Source organism: Eucyclogobius newberryi, unplaced genomic scaffold (assembly GCF_026437365.1).
Source record: "Eucyclogobius newberryi isolate DKJ021-1_F unplaced genomic scaffold, fEucNew1.0.hap1 SCAF_1, whole genome shotgun sequence".
In the NCBI taxonomy this organism is placed as follows: domain Eukaryota; kingdom Metazoa; phylum Chordata; class Actinopteri; order Gobiiformes; family Gobiidae; genus Eucyclogobius; species Eucyclogobius newberryi.
In genome coordinates, this window is record NW_027315723.1 from 15,433,230 (window position 1) to 15,453,356 (window position 20,127).

Sequence of the window (20,127 nt, forward strand, 5' to 3'; positions counted from 1 at the left end):
GAGCGCAACATTCATCATGTAAATAGGTTTAATTTTATAAACATTTATTGTAATAATAAAAGAACAATTCACAGCATTTTTCACAGTGTTTCCTTTCTCAAACACCAGAATATTAATTTTCATTTTGACAAAATATTAACTAAATTCTCAATTTAGATATCACAGATAGATAGGAAAAAATAAACAAGCACGGATTACTAAAGGGTTTATTGTTAGATACACATATACTGCCTTCTGCCCTCATAGATGTTTCCCTTGAGAATGCTCCAAAGGTTCTCAATAGAGGTCAGGAGAGGATGAGGGCCACACTATGAGTTACTCTTCTTTTATGCCCATAGCAGCTAATGATGCAGAGGTATTCCGTCCAGCATGAGATGGTGCATTGTCATGTATGAAGATGATTTTGTTATGGAAAGCACTGTTCTTCTTGTTGTACAATGGAAGAAAGTGGTCAGTCAGAAACTCTTTCTCTCTACTTTACAGAGGTCATTTTCACACTTTCAGGGACCCTGAAGGGGCCGACCAGCTCTCTCCCCATGATTCCAGCCCAAAACATGACTCCAGTAGGCTATCTTCAAATTAGTAATCAGTTTTTCCTTGGTACTGTATGTTTAAGATGTTTTTGCTTTGCCTGGAATATTCCACAGTTTCATATTAAACGTATCTATTTCGAGTTATGGAGTTATGGAGCATGTCTTCAACATGAGCCTGAAACTGAGGGTGATACCACAGTTCTGAAATAACTCCTGTGTGGTACCACTCAGGTGGTCCGTGAGCTCAGCCATGGATCCGCTGCAGTTTGCATACTGGCTTCGCATCGGAAACATCGCATCCAGCCGCTGCTCCCAAGGGACAAGCTGGAGACGGCTGGTGTGGAGTATGACCTGGCAGAGTGGATCCTGGACTACCTCACAGACCGACTCCAGTTTGTGAGAGCACGGTGTGGCCTGCTGGAGCAGCAGCATCACAGAGAGGGAGAGGAGGAAGCTGGACAAAGTCATCAAGAAGTCCAGCTCCGTCCTGGGCTGTGCTCTGGATTCGGTGCAGGAGGTGGGGGACAGAAGGGTCCTGGCTAAACTCACATCTATGCTGGACCATGAGTCTCACCCCCTGCAGGACACTCTGTCCGCTCTGGAGAGCAGCTTCAGTGAGACTGATCCATCCTGCTTCTGTCAGACTTTACAACAAACATTGAACATGTGTCATTCATCTTCATAATCATGTGCAATACTGTGACATAATGTCAATCATTCTGGTGCAATATTTTCTGTCCATATAAACAGCTGTAAAAAAGAGTGTTATTAATATTTTTATTAAGAGTATAAGAAGTTTTTTTTATATAAGAGTTTTTCTACGAGTGTTTTTATAAATCATCTGTTTTTTTGTTGTTGTTTTTTTCTTCTTTGCCTAATCTGTGTTGCAACAGTGGAATTTCCCCATTGTGGGACAATATAAGCATTAAGCATTCATTTCATTATATGTTTATATTGCTCAGAAATTACTCAAAAAACATACACTTACTGTGAGCTGGATCACCTTGTTTCTGTAGAAACTACAGTCTACATCCATACTATGACAATAGTCATATCCATGGAAATAAGAACGTGGCAGACCTATTTTTCCATGAACCCCTCTTTGCTTAGGGGCCTATTTGTCTGAAAACGCCTGGAAAAAAGAACCCTCATTTAAAACTGAAGCTGTTCCTGAACTCTCTGAATACAAACAATTGGCTAGAGCCTTTTTGCAGCAAAAAAATTAAAAATGCTGAATCTATATAAAAGTCCTATTCATTTTTTTTTAATTGATTTTACGGTATTTTTTGATTGGCGGGTTTGGAGTACAAACTGACCCTGATTCTTCCCAGAATGATTGATTTGACTGGAAATAAGTGGGTTAAAGCTTTATTTTTATGTACAGCATATCAAGCAGCTTGAGAGTTTCCATTTTATAAGATGGGGGACAGAATAGAATAAATAAAGAAAAAGTCCAACGTCCAACGCGTGGGACGCCCTAATTGTCAGATAATAATGCTCATATTAGTTGATTTTAATCCTGTTTTGTTGTTTGATCTTCACTGCCTCCTGTCCTGTGTGCCTTTGCATCCTGCTGCTCCTGCTGCTCTCTCCACGCCTTCAAAACTTCGTCATCTTCTGTTTCAGCCATTGCTCTCGCCCTGATCCTCTGCCTCGTCTGTGCAAGAAAACTCGAAATATCGTCCTCTTCTTCCTCTACTATCACATCCCTCCTTCTTTCTGTTTCAAATCCTCTCCCCCCCAAATTACTTGAATGATCTCCGTCCTGAAATCTGGGTCTGTATCTTGACTCTTGTTCGTCTTCATATTCTGGCCTAGAATTCGGAAACCCAAATTCGGAAGCGGACGTCTCCAAATCATCATAAAGATCGTCGATGTCTTCTTGCGTTTTTCTCTGCGGAGGTCTCACACTTTTCAGCCAATCACCGATGCTAGTATTTTTCTCCTTTTCAAGCGCCGGATTTAGATTTAAACAGCCAGATTGTCCGAAACTTCTTACAGGTTTGTCTTTTTTCTTCGCTTCTTGCAGAAACTCCTCTTCTATTCGTTTCCTCTCCTCTTCCTCCTCATTTTCGTCATCGCCTTTTGTTTTTTTCTTTTTGTACAGAGTGCTGCGTCTATTGTCTTCCAAAATCTTCTTTTTCTCGTATTTATCAATTGTTCCACGCATTTCCAATTTGATATCTTTTTCAATGGCACCCAACTTTTTCAGATCAACCTCATCTTGGAACAAACTAAACAACGGCACACTTGTAGTTGTAATTTTCTTTTTTGTACCAAGACTTGATTCATAACTCGATCCTAAAGTAGACCCTGAAATGGACCTTTGCCCTGTCAACCTTGAAATCCCGCTAGCTCCAGAAACTGCAGACTCAGCTTTAGCATAATTAGCGCCAAGATATGACGCGGCACTACAAGCTCCACTTTGCATTGATGCCTTATCAAACTCCATTCTTTGCCCGGACAGGATGCTAGCTGCTCCTCCTCCGTAGCTAACCTCAGAACCTGCTCTTGACTGCGGCAAATTCATCTCTGTTGTCTTTTGTTTTATCGTTTCAGTAACAACATTAGCGATCCAGTTTTGAATACTTGCTAGGTTCACCATAGGTTCGCCGCTTGGACCTTGCACTGTTGGAACGGGCAAGACTGGCTGCATTATTGGCGGCACATTTGACTGTGCGGATTTTACACTTCTCGCTTGTGACACGGACGATATATTTGACGACCTTCCGCTTATCATTGAAATGTTGTCATCATTATTTTTGACGCTCGGCGGCGCTGTAACCCCTGCCCAAAATGCTGATAGTGGTATAGTCCCTCCGCTCACACAGCTCTCCGTCTCCCATCCGCAAATGGACTGGCTTTCTTCCAAATTCTTTTTCGATCTCTCCAAAAGCTCTTCTCTCCTTTGCCTACGTTTTACCGCTTTGGTTGACTCCTCGCTGCGACTAAACTCAAGGAGATCATCGTTATTGTCATCCATTCCTAATCGTTTCTGTTGCCTAAGCTTCCACGATTGATACGCTGTTAAATTTACATCTTCAAATCGTTTCTTAGGTGTTTCTTCATCCCCTTCGTCACCATTTACAATTGTACTTTTCTCCCCGTCCTCTCGATCTTTTTTATTCCAGCCAAACTGTATTCTTTTAACCCTCCACCTCTCCAAAGGTGACATATTTTCTTTATTCTTCTGGCAAAAATTATACATTGAAGTTGTGTCTGACATAAGGCTCTCAACTTCTTCATCGATTTGTTTCTTGGTTCCCTGTTCCTGCTTTTCCTTCTCTTCTTTGTCTTCTTTTTTATGATATCTTGCCGCTGCTTGTTCTTCAATTTCCTTTAAACGTTGTCTCCATAAATCGGAATAACTCGTACAACTTGACGCAACTGACATCTCATCGTTTTTCCTTATTCTACGTTTTAATTTCTCCTTAACTGATCTAACGTCTTCACTGGTAACGCTCTCCAAATCGAAGCCTTTGGACTTTTTATCAACCAAGTCGTCTTCTGTGTCGCTATTTAACTGGGCGTCAAACCAGTCGTCGCTTCGGTATTTTTCGTTGCGCCTTTGCCATTCGCGTATAATGTTATCCAATCCTTCATCATCATCAAAATCCTCATCATCTCCATCTTGTGGCAAAACCAATTTCTCTTTTACATCGTCATTGCTGCTAATTCCCAGATTCGGTATCAACCCGTTTCTCAGCGCTTCCGCCGCGGCCGAGGATGCAAGCGACGGTATGCTACTCATCACACTAGCACCATCCTCCTCTTCATCCATCATAATCGAATGTGCTTTAGCTTCTGCCATGCTTTGTCCATCATCCTCCTCTTCTACATAATTTTCCCCAAATATCTGCGCTCGTGTTTTAGCATCAATGACCGAACATTGGCTTAGCGTATCGTCGTCATCATCTCGTTCTTCCATCAAAGTTTCATTGAAATTTCGTAGTTGTTTGATGAATCCTTCGTTGGGGTTGACGGGGCGTTTCTTGCGAATGGCAGTAAGTGCTTCTAAGATGCACATGTTTTGGAAAATCATCAGGTAAGAAGCGACTAAAATGGCAGAGCGACTACTTCCCATCATGGAGTTGACCAGGATTTTGCCTGAAAAAGGGAGAAAAGATATAATTAATTGACATGGGTTTAGTCCAACGCTGGCATTTGGAATTAGGATCACGGTCCAGAACATTTTTGTATTCTCACTGCTGTCTGGCAGCATGCCAGCATTTCATTCATTTGTTTATTTATAACTAACATGGGAGTCATTTTTCTAATAATTAAACAACAAGAAAAAAAAACATTTGACACGCCAGATCCACAAGCTCCCACCTGCAATATCAGACTTGATTAATATCTCTTCTTCAAATAAACTTCTCTCTAAAATATACAAAATCATTTCAAAGCCATCTCAGACATATGCCTACCAACAATAACATGGGAAAATGACCTTTCAATTACTCTTGATGCCAACTTCTGGACCCAAATCTGTAAAATTGTATATCTTATGTCCAAAAATGCCAACTTACAATTAATACAATACAAAACACTTCACAGAACACTGTAGAAAAAGATTCAGTTGTAGTCCTCTGAACTGAATAAAACGTTTCGACTCTCATCCAAGAGTCATTCTCAATCTTTGAATCGAGTCTGGGACCTCCTGATAAAGGGAGCTTTTTGGTTTCACTTGAGACTACTCTCTTTGTTTACTAACAGCCCTGCAATGGGATATCTACATCCTATCATAAACTGACTTTCTATCATAAACTGACTTTCTATCATAAACTGACTTTGAATCATGAACTGACTTTCTATCATAAACTGACTTTCTATCATAAACTGACTTTCTATCATAAACTGACTTTGAATCATGAACTGACTTTCTATCATAAACTGACTTTCTATCATAAACTGACTTTCTATCATAAACTGACTTTCTATCATAAACTGACTTTCAATCATGAACTGACTTTCTATCATAAACTGACTTTCTATCATAACTGACTTTCTATCATAACTGACTTTCGCTTCCTCATTGAGCATTAGCATCAGAATGCCCCGGGCGTCTACCGCTCCAGGGTTTCAAGACACTATTATATACCACTGGAAGGTTGAATCTTAAACCTCCATGTCTGTTTAAGGATGGATTCTCTCTTTTTTTTTTACAAAGATTGCCTCTCTAACTCCTCTTTCAAACCATCTTTTTTCCCTACTTAGAATCTTCACCTGACTGTCTTCGATAGAGTGGTTTGTGGCTTCAAGATAAAGATGCACGGCGCTCTGTGGTCCTGAATTTACATGTCTTCTGTGTTGATGAAAGCCTCTTGTGAAGTGGCTGTTTAGTCTCTCCTATGTATCGCTCTTTTCACTGCATTGGATAGAATAAACTACATTGCTTGGATCAGTTTTTGTCTTAAAGTGTTGCCTGGTTTAAAACAATGCCTGGTTCTGTGATTTTAAAATATCACAGAACACACTACGCGGGTAATAAATGTGCCCCGTCGCGGTAAAACCAGCAACAAGTCGGAACAACAGAGGAAAAGAGGGTTTTAGCTTTTTTCCCCCAAATTATATTGATTTTTGTTTTTTTGCAGAATGTGCAAGTTGAAGTCACGAAGAAGCCACTCCATGTTTCAGATAACAGAATTGGTTGGGGTAAAAGAATACATTTAGTCTATGAAGTTGGTATGTTTTCGGGGTCTTTTCCGCGCTTTCTAAAATAGGTTTCACATCAGAGAGAATGTGGGAGAAGTACAGACACATATATCCACACAACCTGACACTGCACTCCAACACTTTTGGTGATTTAGTAGATGTAGACCTGGTTTAGTTCTGTTTTCTTACCTTTATGGGTGAGCAGAGCCTCGTCCATAAACTCTGCGGTTGGCCTAAAGTGTTGAGCGATATCACAGTCAGGGAAATCGTCCACTTCGATGCCCAGGTACTGCACTCCTATTCCGGTGTAGAAGGTGGCTCCAGTGTACACCCCGGTCCCGTGAGCGGCGTTTAAAACATGAGTTATGCCCATCCGCTTCAGACGAGCTTTGTTCACTGCGACTGACCTGAGATGAGAAGAGGGAGACCCTGTAAGTCGACTTTTGTTTTAGAGTAGTGTCAAAAACACTGTAAAATTGGTATCAACTCGATACGCATTTGAACATCCCAAAAAATAAAAACACAAATAAGACAAAGCCAAAGACAGAGCCTCTTCCTGAATAGTTTTAGAATGGTCTTGATCTATATTAGAAGTATAGTAGTACAGTAGAGCAGTGTGACTCCATTGTGCTTGTAGTTTGCAGACCACATCACTTACTCCATAAATACATTTACTGACACTCAAAACAATATAGGTCCTGGGTTCGATTCCTAGATCATGTTGGACCTGTGTGTGTTGTTTTTGCATGTTCTCCCTGTATGTGGGGGCTCTGGTGTCCCCCATTAACCTAAAACAAAAATGAATACCTCTAAATATGTTTTATGTTCTTGATGATAATACCCAATAGGCAATATTATATGTATTTGAAATGTGCCAAAAACGTATCCATATTATTATATTTCTTCCCCTCCACTGTTACTTACTTCTCTGCGATGTATATATTGGGCCACACTTCATCCACAGGGTTGGTTGGAGCCCCATGCCGCTCTCCCACTAGCGCCCTCTGTAGGTCAAGGACACAGGGCGTATTGTAGGGCGAGCGTTCGTCTGTTAACTCCTTCACTCGCTCGTAAAGGTCCTCCACCATCAGCTGCTCGGCCGGCTCCAGGTAGGATTCTGGTAAAGAGAAGGTGGGAATACCTCTCTTAGGGAGCTCTGGAGACAAAACCCATATTTTCTGTTAAAGTGTTAAAGTGCGTATTATTATTTAATTTGGTGGGATAGTATCCGTGGTAAATATTTTCATAGTTTCAAGTTGAATTGCAATTTGTAAAGAAGTTAGAAAACAGAGGAAATAGTGCCAAGTTCTAAAAGGGAATCTTCCTATGTTATCAATTCACAAAATTATATTCAAAATACAGGGACAATTTACCCACAAAGAATCATTTTATTCATAAATAAATAAATAAATAATAACTATCATGTACATTATAGGCAAGTTTTGGCCCTTGCTTTGGTTTGCTGTTGTTATTATGTATTACCTCAGGGGCCGCTCCAAAGGTTGGAGTGGTGGTCAGTGGTCAGATATCAGGCAGGTGAGGGAAAAGCAGCATTTTGCTCATTGTTCTGAACCAGACCATCCCACTTGCAACTTTGTGATTGAGTGACCATTTAGGCAGTAGACATGCAGACATACAGTAGTAGTAGAACCCACAACCTCAGGACTGGAGAGTCATCCATGGATTATTGCACTGATCCACACAGCTGCACATTCTTATGCACAAAATGTGATCATTTCAGTGAAAGGTTTTTTTGATGAATAAATGTTTGTATTATATTTGTATAACATATGTAATATGGACAGTTAAATGAGTCCAGTGTGTGGACAGAATCAGTAATTAAACCCTCAGGATACTGAACCACAAATTTGGTTCAGACTTTATTTAAGGTCTCAAACTCAGTTCAAACTCAGTCTCAAACTCATATGCAGTACAAGTAAATTGTACTGCATATTCTCGCCATACTTTGACTGGAATAATGTTGTTTTGCAGTTTACTTAAGTGAAGGCCTCTTGCCATTGTGAGTTAGTTAGTTTGTAACAAGTTTTATGTTGACAATATTCAATTATTTGTATTTCTTACACCGCTTTTTGTTTTTCATGTTTAACTTTTTATAATTGATGTGGCCCATTTTTGGAAATACCAGAATTTGTAACTCTAAATTTCAGATTATATGTTTAAATTATTTTTGGTTTAAGTGTTCATCCACAAACCCAATGGACACAAGTTCAACCTTGTTTGATCCTTGGCCAGTATGTAGGACACTCATCACCAGGGAAGTTAAGATTTATCAGTTCATTGATAATTCAGGACACATTATAATCGTGAGAACTAAATAATTTATATCCAATTAGTAGTTCCAAGAGGTACACCTAAATGTAAGGTAATGTTTATCTGTCTCTGTTAATATTTCACTGAAGTACTCTGTTTCAAAAATTTTAAAAAATCCTAAAAATGAAAATGTTTGCAGCAAAAGATATCAGATTTTGCAGTGTAAATAGGGGCCAACAAACTAACTGAAGTTAACTCACTCATTAGCTTTAGCAGGGCCAGCCCTTTGTTGCCTGATACCAATATTCCCCGGGACCTGCTATATATGCTGCTATATGTTAAGCTGTAAAACAAATCATCCATGCACAATGTTTGGGAATGTGGAACCGTATATGTGGTTAAACCAGGAGCCTATTCTATCATTTGAGGAGATTAAAAACAACAGGCCTACACTCAACAACATGCATGGAAGGGATGCGCCCGGGAGTACCAGGAACTTTTAAAATATGAGGTACCATAGTTCCCCTGATTATAGAAAAGGGGGAACATAGGTACGCACACTCCAGAGTGTCATGATGTGACATAAAACAGAACTGTGACACACTAAAGCCTACAGGAGGTGCAGAGGAAACTGTGCACAATATGTCCGCTAATTTATATGCTTTATCATATAATTTACATTTTAGCGCCTAGAGGGGAAATGGAGGAATAAGGTGGTAAGTCCTGTTTTATTTTTTATGCAGAAATAAGTAGTTGACATTTTCATTTCATATCACTTGACTCTCATATTGTATGACAGGTACAAAGTCCTTCCTGGCGGATGGGCTGAAACAGGGAAGCACTCACCAGGATGACGCATGTTTTTTCTCACAATAATTGGAACTGGGACAATTTATATTCTCCATAGCTCCACATGTTGGCCCAGTCTTATTGAAAGAATACATCTCTTTCATTACATTCTCCAGTCCCTAATTACCAGACCCGCTAAGACTGTGATATTTGACTTATTGGTCAATTTTACCTAATTTAAATTGCTTAAGGGGCCCTCAGAAATAACACGAGCTGAAGGAGTGAAGGAGAGACGGCCATTCAAACTCATTAGACCAGATCAGACATTATAAAACAAGAGAGAGTGCCCGGTGAAGAATGGAATATTAGTGATTTATACAAATGAGGAATAAGCTTTGACGTAAAAGTCAGACTAAACCAGGTCTAAACCAGTACTAAAGGTAGAACTAAAGTCAGGACTCAGAACTAAACCAGAAATAAAACTAAGTCACCTCAAATAAGGCAAAGCATGTTCTAAACCAGAATTGAAACTAAGACTAAAACCAGGATTAGATTAAGTCTAACCCAGGTTTAAAACCAGTACCTTCGTTGATGATTTGTTTGGCGACGATGGCGGAGGAGAGGTGAATGGGCTCCATGAAAATACTGTCCGCCTCAGATCCAGAAACCATCGAGAACCGAGACTCCGACATCAGGGAGAAACTGAGGAGAGACAAGAATGACAGTTAAGAATCAGAACTAAACCAGACTCATAACCAGAACTAATGCAGGACAAAACAATACTATCCCTGTACATATACTCATTCCAAACCAAAACTTTACCAGGACAGAAGCCTTGAGGAAATGAGATCAGGCCTGGACTAAACCATTTAAACCAGGTCGATCCATCCCAATAATGAACTAGAACTTGACTAGACTTGAATTATTTAAAGGTGCACTGTGTACATTTTGTGCTGGAGTGTGGTCCCCTGCTTGTCTCCATGGAGATGATATTACCTTGCCTGGGATGTCCCACAATATGGCATTAAACTTATCTATCTCTTTGGAGACAAGCATCTTACACCATCAGGTCAAGTCAGATCGTTGGAGAGGAAACCAAGATTATTGAGCTATAAAAACCTATTATTGAATAAATGATATAAATACGTTTATTGGTATAATGCCACGATGTGGTACATTTTAGACAAAGCAATAACATGTCCATGGATACAAGCAGGTGACGGACCCTCCACTAGAAAGTTTACACAGTGTACCTTTTACAAAGATCCAAGCTCTAAACTAGCTTTTGTTTTATATGAAGTCTATAGAGTCATTTGTTTTACCCAACTGAAATAAAGTCATGTCAAACAGGACTGAACCCGTGTCTAAACTGGGACTTAACCAGGACTAAACCATGTTCATATACATATATATCACATATTTGGAATGATCTTATCTATAGGAGTTATTATCATTTATTGCAGGAGTTGATCAGACTAGTGTTTTTTGCGCGATAAATAATTGGACTAATTCATTAGTTGCAACACTAAACTTGCACAAAGTCTAGGACTAAACCAGGACTAAACCAGGACTGATGCAGAACTGAACAGAAGGACTAAACCAGGACTAAACCAAGAGTAAACCAAGACTAATCCAGGACTAAACAGAAGAATTAATCCAAGAACCGACCAAGACTAAATCAACAATCTTTTCACAGGAAGAACATGCAAACTCTACACAGAAAGACCCCACAAGAATCCACAAATTGAACCCAAAACCCATTTGCTGTGAGGTGCTTTGTATCTTCCAACATATGACATACTTTCTAGATCTAAATTGTGTTTTTGTTTGTAGATTGGTTACCTGGGCGATGGACAGCGCAGGTATTTTGACTGCACTTCGTGAATAGTTCTCGCCTCTGCCTCATCGTCATCAGGAACAGTCTGATCTTTACTCTGATTGGATGACGCCATGGCAACCGTACCCCCCTCCTTCAAACAAAGACAATGAAAAGGTACATACATTTGTTTATGATGTATTTTATTTCAGTCCAAAATGGTTAACAAGAAAGGACTAAAGCAGCTCTAAACAAGGACTTAAACCATGATTAATTGAATTGGGAACTAAATCAGAAGGTTTGTATCAATTTTCAGACTAAACCAGAAACTAATCAGAGTTGACCAAGGAACTAACAACTGCTGGTCCATGTTCTCCAAAAATGTATTGAATCATTCGAAGATAGAAATTCAAAATAACCTCCTAAATTTGAAAAAAAAATAATCTTATAATATTTGTATAATTATATTGGATATTGCTACTACTACTGCCACAACTTCTGCTCAACCTTCTCTAAATTGTGCTAAATTAAATTACTTACTACTAATATAATACTTCTACTACTACTACTATTATTTTGACTACCACTCATTTCAACATTACAAGATTGCAATAAAAAGAATCGATACTTGGTCAGTGGCCATTCAAATACAAAATTGGTGGTGTATTTATGTACTTGTAGTCGTTATTGTTGTTGTTGTATTTCTTGCTTAATTTCCCAGTGGCCGCATGTTGTTTTTGTGCCGTTGAGCAGGTCAGTTTGCGTATCGGATTCAACTAGTGTCTGAGTCTATTTATATCCAGAACAGCTGCTGCAGATAAGCCTGAAACAGATGACCCCTGCTCACTACTGCCCTCTACTGCTCTTTGCAGTATCACAGGCCACTATCAACAACAGAAGTACCATTCATTGTGTCAGATGCCCTCCCATCCTCCGATATCCCTGAGATGGGGCAGGTAACGTCATGGACACGTAGCATTATTTGACATATTTAGATCATTTTAATACAATTGCCTTGGATGAAGATAAACTGGCAAAACGTAATGTGCCTTAAACATGGTGTAAACAAAGCAGTTACATGACATAAACCAGGACTTAACCAAGACCTAGACTGAAGATAGAAGATTAAATCAGGGATTAACCACAGCTTGAACCAGGACCTAATCAGGGCCACATAAGGGCTCACAATTCTTCATAAATTCAAATAGATTTAAACTTAATAGATATAGAATGATATGACTCGAAACATAAAATTATAACAAACTAGACCTAGAATAAACACTGAAAAATAATATTCAAAAATGCAACTTACCTTTGGAGTGTGGGAGCAGTTGGTGAAGTCCTAGAGAGACTGTCCAGGCTAAACTTAGATCAGACCAGAACTAAGCCAGGACTGAAACCCAACTCCTGGGGATTGCTGAAGACTGCAGGGGCTCTTCACAATAAAAGCAGGCAAACAGACAAGATTCCAAAATAAAAGAGCATCGTAAATCTGGACGCTTAATCTGAACTCTTGTGTGGCCCTAAACTCCAGACTGGTTTTAGTTGAGGAACAAGACATGTTTTGGTCATTGGTGGTTTTAGAAAATATATAATTCAAATGTTCAAATGAGTTAAGAAAGTATAGCGTTAATTGTAGGATTCCGTTCAAAGTCCACATTTTTAAGATGTCAATTTAGAGAACAAAATCTGAAATCTGAACTGATGAATTAATGCAAGAATCTCATGCACTTCTTTGGTCTTTGGTGTTCAGTGATTCAAGAGGCGTGTTAATGTCAGTTCTATCTGTACTTCAGCACAATCAGCAGCTATTTATAATTCCCCTTCAGACATGAGACCAGAGCATTTACTGAACTAAAGCAGGACTAAACCAGGACTGAACAAAAACCTAAATATAAAGGCTTCAAACTATGACCAAACTATGAACCAGAATCAATACTAAACTGAGACATGAATAAACAAGGACTAAGCCAAGAGTAGTTAAACCAGGACAAAAACCTCAGCTATCCTATAAAGGGACTAAACAACAACTATACCAGGACTGCAGAGACCAGACTTGAGCCTTTTTGTCTTAACTCTTTTATTGCATAAGAGAAGAATCAAAAGTGCTTCAGTTTGACAGAAGGTGAAACAATTTCACCACTAAAACAAAACAAAAAAACAGCTTTAAAAAGGCACAAGCGGCACAAAACAATCATCATTAGTTTTAATATACACCTTTTAAAATGTAATACATTTATTTTAGAATTCCTTATATATATATATATATATATATATATATATATATATATATATATATATATATATATATATATGTGCGTGCGTGCGTGCGTGCGTGCGTGTGTGCACCAACCAATATTCAAACTAATTTGAGTATGTTTGTGTTCAGGTCATTTTGGTTGTAAATATTCAGGCTTAAGGGGCTGTACCTGATTTTTACAGTCTTAATAATGTGGAACAACGACCTGTATTCTGAGCATCTTAATTACTCACCATGATTTCAGAGACCAGCAGTATCATTTTGATCTTAACAGCCCTATTATGTCTGTACCCAGAGTAAAACAGATTTTACCAGAAAAGATTGGACATGGCCCTTTAAAGAAGGTACTGGTAGTCATTAGCACATAGTAGTATCAGACAGAAAAAACACAAACATCTTAGCCAAACAATATAAATATGGCCAGTGTTGGGAAGTAACTGAATACATGTACATAAACTATGTGTTCAAAATACTCATTTAGAGTAACTGTTTTCCACTACAGTTACTCTTTCTTTTGGTGGTATTCAGAAAGCATTTACTTTTAACACCAGAGGTATATATTGTGGTATTTGATAATACATTTTGGCTTCGAACTGCTCTGACTCAGAGAGAAAAATAGAAAATGCATAGCAAATATGTGAAACAACTACAAAAAGCTTGTTTTCAGTATTCAGAAAACAATGCTCTGATTAGACCAAGACATGGAATATGTTGCAACATATATTTCATTGTAGGTATTTAGTATTCTGTAAATTAATACACTTTCAAAGTATTCTCCCCAACACTGAATATGGTTATTGAAGACATTGCTCACAACTATTTGAATGTGCATATTGTTTTAAGTGTCTTCTAAATCTATTACAAACTGTAGATGACAAGACTCTTTGTTTCAACAATAAAACCCTATATATATACAGTTAAAAGGGTCATTCACAATAGAAGCAACAGTTTGAAGCGTTGAATCCTGAGTTACTGAACCACATAGAGGTGAAATATCCAGTTGTGTCCATAGACTTACATGAATTGTAAGACTGTGAGGTCCAAGACTTTCAAACTGTTGTAGTCGTATCATTGTCCTTCATATTTTGTGTGATACAACATTCAGAGAACCCAGCAATAGAACTTTGTGCACACTTTCTGTGTTCTTTTGTTAGTTTCATGGAAGAGGCAAAGTCAGGCCATTTACACTATAATTGGAGTGGACCAAATAGAGAAAAGTAACTCAATAGACATTATTAACTCACTGGTTTCTTGGTCTAATTGGTCCAAGTTATTTATTTATTTAGAAAAGGCTTTATTTGTGAAATTAGAGAGCAAATTTCATTTTGTATCTGAACATTTTTAACAAGTAAATTCTGGAAAATGTCTACAAAGCAAGAATATATAATTATTTCCTTTTGCTATTGAACCAATGTGGCTTGAATTTAAAAATATAGATTGTATAAAGCCTGACTTTTCCTCTGGTTTCCAAAAAACGCTGTAAAACAAAAGCAAGCAGCAATCTCTTATAATAACTTTCTGTCACTTTTCTCAATATTATCTCATTTTATAGAGTTTATAGATGCAAACACTTGTCTTTCACTGCAGATGTCCAACGATTCCAATGTCCATTTCACGTTATGTTTCAACAGTTTTCATGTAGAGCATTTATAGTCTGTTTAAGCAATGAAACCAACTTAACTTTACCACAATCTCTCAGTGTTTTCTTTTATTTTTTTCAAGAAAGTATTTTACTTTTACAATTAATCATTTCATTTGTGGATTTGAGTTGGTTGTGTCCTCAGCCTTCTTCAATTTAGTGTCAAATGCAACATTTGTTTAGAGGACTTGTTAAGATTTGTCCTTCCTCAGGCTTGAAAAAAATATATATGAAGGTGATGTAACTGTGACTGTGCTATTCCAACCTGTACCGTTCTCCAGATCTAAACTAACAGCAGAATATTTTTCTTAAAGGTGCACAATCTAACTTTTCTGCTATTGCTTTGCCTAAAATGTTTCCTAGTATGCTATTACACTTATCTTGCATCTTCTTATTATTACACTTGTCTTGCATTTTCTTTACTTATCTTGCAATATTGTTACAAAATACCTTAAAAAACAAGCATCCATGAGTGTGCTTTCAATCCACAGATCTGATCTGTAACCGAGCCTGGTGCCACCTTGTTCTCTCCCTACAGTTAGACAAGTTGAATACTGTGCAACATTCCAGGCAAAGCAATAACCTTACTATTGAGAGACGCAGACTACATAGTTGATCTTATATTTAATACTTCATTAAATATAAGAGCTAAACTATAAATTTTTAGGTCTATACATACACATTTTTGTTGAGGCTGCAAATGTAGGTGGAGGGCACTGTATTCAAGAGGGGTTTCATGTTGTGAAAAAGGTTCAACGGTTCAGCTTCAAAACTTATTGAGCGGCATCAGACACAAACCTAACTTCCTGCATCTCTTCCTTCTTCCCCTTCTCGCTGGCATCTTGGATTTTCTTTGCTTCAAATTCTTCTTTTTGCTTCATTTTCTGGTCCCAGTTTGGGAATGCGCTGTGGTAGGACGGAGGCAGACAGGGCACGAGATGCACCTCCCCGGTGTCGTGCATCATCTGTACGCATGTGTAAAAATCTGATGTGGAATTGGATTTATTTTTATTTTCATCAGGATTTTGAGTGATTTGTGGAGGCTCCATTACGCTGTACTCTGAACCAGGAACAGCAAAGACAAAATCAGGTTGAATCTTTGGAGAAATTGAACAAAAACATTGCGTTGGATTGGTCACATAGGATTTGAGATTTGTAGGAGACAAGTTACACGGGATAATTAGTGCGTCCTTCTCTTTTTCGTAAGGGTCTTTGGGGGTGGATTTGGTTATGTAGTTGTTGGGGATGTTTTCAGACGGAGGAGCAGTGGAGTGGTACTTGTCGTCCGCGCTGACATGGTCCCAAACATCATCAGTGTAGCTGTAACTCGGCGGACTGTAGCCATGAAAAGATGAGAAGTGGCGGTTTATCTCCTCCAGGTTTCCTTTCTGTAAGAGAGCAGGGTTTATACTGTAAGGTAATGGGTAAAAAGTACAAAAAACACTCTAAATACTGTTGACTCCTTGATATCATGGTCATTTCACACTATAGTTGAAGGTCCGCCACCTGCTTGTAGCTTTGCCTGGAATGTTCCACAGAATGGCATTAAACTATGAGACAAGACGCTCACAGTAAGATGTTTTTCCAAGTTATTATATATATAGTGTTTGAGCTGGAGAAGGCGTTGTGCAGTGGTCAGTTTCTCCATCATTAACACAAGATCAACTTAAAAGATCAAATAATGCAACACTGGATGGAGATAAATCGTTTAATATTGCATAGGTTTATTAAAATTATGCCACAGCGAATGTGTCCTGTAATCAAAGCTAAAGGTCGTCTTACCAAATATTAGAGCGTGTGACCTTTTTTTCTGTGCAGATTTTTTTTATTTAGTTTACCTGAAGATGAATAATTGAAAGAAAGATACGTATAATGCTGTGTGGTGGAACATTCTTGGAAAAGCAATAACATCTAAGACAAGCAGGTGGTAGATGAAAAGTTACACGGTGCATCACTATACCATTATGACATGGTTGCACGCTTATATGTCAATTTATTTATTTATTTATGTCAATATTTCCCCCTAAAAACAAGAATATACACTTTTATTTAGTTTTATTTATTCAGATTATACAAATTAGTTCTCTAAATTATACTTACTGCAATAAATATGAACAATAAACTGATCAGCTCAGTTTAGTGAACATAGTTTAAATGAAATAAAAACTGTATAATGCGTACCTTAAGAAGCAGAGGGTCGACTCCAATGATCCTTGGTTTAGGAATGGGAGGCAGGAAGTAGTCTTTTATTCTGAAAGGGACAGGACAGAACAAATGTGTTATGCTGTGACGTAGAAAGTGTCAAAATGTCTAATCTAATAACTGGATCAATCTCCCCACTGTCTCCATCAACTACCAAAGGTCACATGTCACTGTACTTACAGCTGATTGGTCCATAAGGTATTTGTATTAAAAACTAAACCAGACTAAACCAGATCTTACCCTGGTCTACAGCAGGAGCCATGTGAAGCCTGTTACTGCGGAGATTTACACCCAACTAAACCAAACCTCTTTTCAGTGACATACAATTATTGAGTTTGCGCAAACTAAACATGAATTTAGCCCAAACTCAAACTAAATCGGCTTTTAGCAACAGACCTCTGGGCATCATGCTTTAATCGGGCCCCCCGCAAGTTTTTGATGATAACATGTTAACCCTACTCTATTTTTCATTGTGAGTGAAATGTGCTTATAATAAGAATTTTTGACACCAATGATTGCGGTCCGGCCCTCCGCCACTTGCTGGAGTCGTAAATGGCCCCCGGGGGGGAAATGTATCGTCCACCCACCCCTGGGTTAGATTAGAACTACAATCACACGTTTTTTTGGTCTTGGAAACTGTATTATTGAACATATTATTTAACAGGGGGGTTTGCTGTTCTTGCTTACGCTTCTATATTCACCTGCTTTTGCAAGTAGTAGGAGTTATTAAAAATGTCAAACCCCTTTCATTTCTTCAGTTTATTATGACGAATCTTTGAGCTTCTCAACGTGTGGTGCTCGCCCGTTTGTGGAGACGCAGAGCCGTGCCAAGGGGGGCACAAGAAACAGAAAAACGCCCAGTGCCAACGTGTAGTTAATCTCTAAATACAGAGCGGGGTCAGCCTGCCTCTGAGCCCCTCACACATTTACCGCATAAATATGACCGATATGACCATTATGAAATAAAGAAGGCACCTTTAACATGTTCAATCCTGATCTCTATACTATAAAATAATAGATAGACTTTCAGACTAAAAGTAAAAGTTGTTTTGTTTTATTACAGACCGTTTGCTTTGATGAACCAGGCCCAGAGAGAATCCAATAAGAGCCACAACACTCGCTCCAGTCACCAGCACCAGGACCAGCAGTTTACCTTCAAAATAAGATACAAAAAAATAATTTTACACCTCAAAATAAAACACCTGAATGTATGAGAAACAACCTTGGTCCAGTCCTGGTTTAGTCCCTGGTTTAGTCTCACTTGTAAGGGATCTGCCTGGGATACTCAAGTACAGGGCAGATTCTACTAGCTCCAGCTCTAGTCCTGGTTTAGTCCTTGATCTAGTCCTCCTAGGTTTGGTTCAGTCCTTGATGCAGTCCCGCTTTAGTCTAGGTCCAGCTCGTCTCACCTGTAGGGGGTCTCGCTGGGATACTCAAGTACAGGGGCAGACTCCACTGGCTCCAGCGTCCGTAGTTATGAGACCGACATCGGACCTGGACCACGTACTGCCCAATGGGAAGACCAAACAACTCCACATGGGGCTCACGCAGAGACCCCTTCACCTGCAAACAGAGAAATAACATGTTGAGTCCTGGTTTGGTCTACTTTAGTCCTGATTCAGCCCCAGTCTAGTTTGACTAGTTTTAGTCCGGGTTCAGTCCTTGTTTAGTCCAGGTCTAGTACTGATGATGCATTGATTCAAACAATCAGTTAACTCCTTGACTCTCCTTTGCTGTAGTTCATACATCAAAGTGATCCATTTACGCTGCAGTTCTCTGGGTTTAGTCTAGTCCTGATTCAGTCCAATCTTACTCCTTTGATTAGTCCTGATTTAGCTCATGATTTGTCCATCGGCTGTTCCCTTAGCTCAGTCCTGGTCTAGTCCTGGTCTAGTCCTGGTCTCGTACCTTCCAGTTGGTTGGCTCGTTGACCCTCCTGTACTGCAGTTCGTACACCAGGGTGATCCATCCATACTGCAGGTCATTGGGCTTGGGGTAGGTCCAGGAAAGGACGGTGTTGTGGCCCATCTCGTGTCCTCCTGCGTCGTAGAGGTCATAGGTCAGGTTCACCGGCGCCTCGGTCTCCACTGCAGACAAAAAACACAGTGATAAGTTAATATATGCTTCTATCTCTTTTCCTATTTCATGTTTACATTTTGCATTCATTGTTTTTCAATCTTTCATCTGTTAACCACCAAGCACTACATATGCATTTTTACTGTTATTTTAACAACTTTATTATTCTCACTGGTTTTATACAGATATTCCTAGATATTGACTACTGCAAATGGGAACATCCCACAAGAGCTGCAATTTTAGAGATGCTCTGACCCAGTTGTCTAGTCTCTGTATAGATCAAATGAAGTCAAGGTACACCTTAGCCTTAGATTAAGGTGTACCTTTCCCTAATGGGGAAAATACATTCTTTATTTGATCCTTCTTTCAATGCTGCTGGGGATTGAAGCAGTGGGGCCACAGAGCCACACCTGGGGTGGGGGGTATACATGTGCTTGTCTCCATCTCCAGATGTTATTGCTTTGCTTGGAATGTTCCACAAAATAACATTAAACTTATCCATCTCCATGGGGACAAGCAGATGACAGAACACTGTTGGTAATAGATTTAAATAACATTAAATGCCGTAACATAATTAGGGGAAAATACCAATATCGGCCATTTGTTTCATTTAATTGTAAACAATTGGTAATGAAAAAACCTATCAATCACTGGATACGTTTCATGACTGTGGAACATTCCTGGCAAAGCAGTCACATCTCTACAGGAGGTGATAGACCCTCCACCACAAACCTTACAACTTGCAAACTTGTGCAACTTAAATTTCATTCCTGGTTTATTTCTGTTCTAGTTTGCTTCAAGTGTTTGTAATTAAGGCTGCATAATATATCACCAAAAGTATCAATATTGCAACAACAACCACAAAAACAAGAATCACAACACACAA

The 20,127-nt window shown here is 38.9% G+C and overlaps 2 protein-coding genes across 3 annotated transcripts in view; both read right to left on the reverse strand.

Moving 5' to 3' along the window:
• Positions 1–1,885: 1,885 nt before the first annotated feature.
• On the reverse strand, positions 1,886–11,209 carry dusp27 (dual specificity phosphatase 27). Of its 2 annotated transcripts, none has more exons than XM_072434336.1 (5): positions 11,091–11,209; positions 9,832–9,950; positions 7,113–7,305; positions 6,378–6,595; positions 1,886–4,640 (listed from the first exon to the last, which is right to left on the reverse strand). In XM_072434336.1, exons 1-5 carry the CDS (start codon positions 11,198–11,200, stop codon positions 2,047–2,049), a joined length of 3,234 nt encoding a protein of 1,077 aa, XP_072290437.1. In that variant the 5' UTR covers positions 11,201–11,209; the 3' UTR covers positions 1,886–2,046. The 2 variants fall into 2 exon arrangements, with proteins under 2 accessions (XP_072290437.1, XP_072290401.1); XM_072434300.1 differs by having other exon boundaries at positions 7,113–7,344.
• Positions 11,210–14,847: 3,638 nt separating this feature from the next.
• LOC140348433 (growth hormone receptor-like) overlaps positions 14,848–20,127 on the reverse strand; it is a 39,843-nt gene continuing 34,563 nt past the window's right edge. The window contains exons 5-9 of the mRNA XM_072434399.1: positions 19,074–19,252; positions 18,575–18,728; positions 18,231–18,318; positions 17,145–17,214; positions 14,848–16,351 (exon numbers count right to left, since the gene is read on the reverse strand). Of these exons, the coding sequence (XP_072290500.1) occupies positions 15,737–16,351; positions 17,145–17,214; positions 18,231–18,318; positions 18,575–18,728; positions 19,074–19,252 (1,106 nt within the window). The 3' untranslated portion in view covers positions 14,848–15,736. The remainder of the gene's footprint in view (positions 16,352–17,144; positions 17,215–18,230; positions 18,319–18,574; positions 18,729–19,073; positions 19,253–20,127) is intronic.

Coding starts and splice junctions, on each gene's coding strand:
- dusp27 (XM_072434300.1), bottom strand. CDS start 11,200: ATGGCGTCATCCAATCAGAGTAAAGATCAGACTGTTCCTGATGACGAT. Junction 7,345..9,831: donor CAAACAAATCATCAACGAAG/GTACTGGTTTTA, acceptor TTTTGTCTCCAG/AGCTCCCTAAGAGAGGTATT. Junction 6,596..7,112: donor AATATATACATCGCAGAGAA/GTAAGTAACAGT, acceptor TTCTCATCTCAG/GTCAGTCGCAGTGAACAAAG.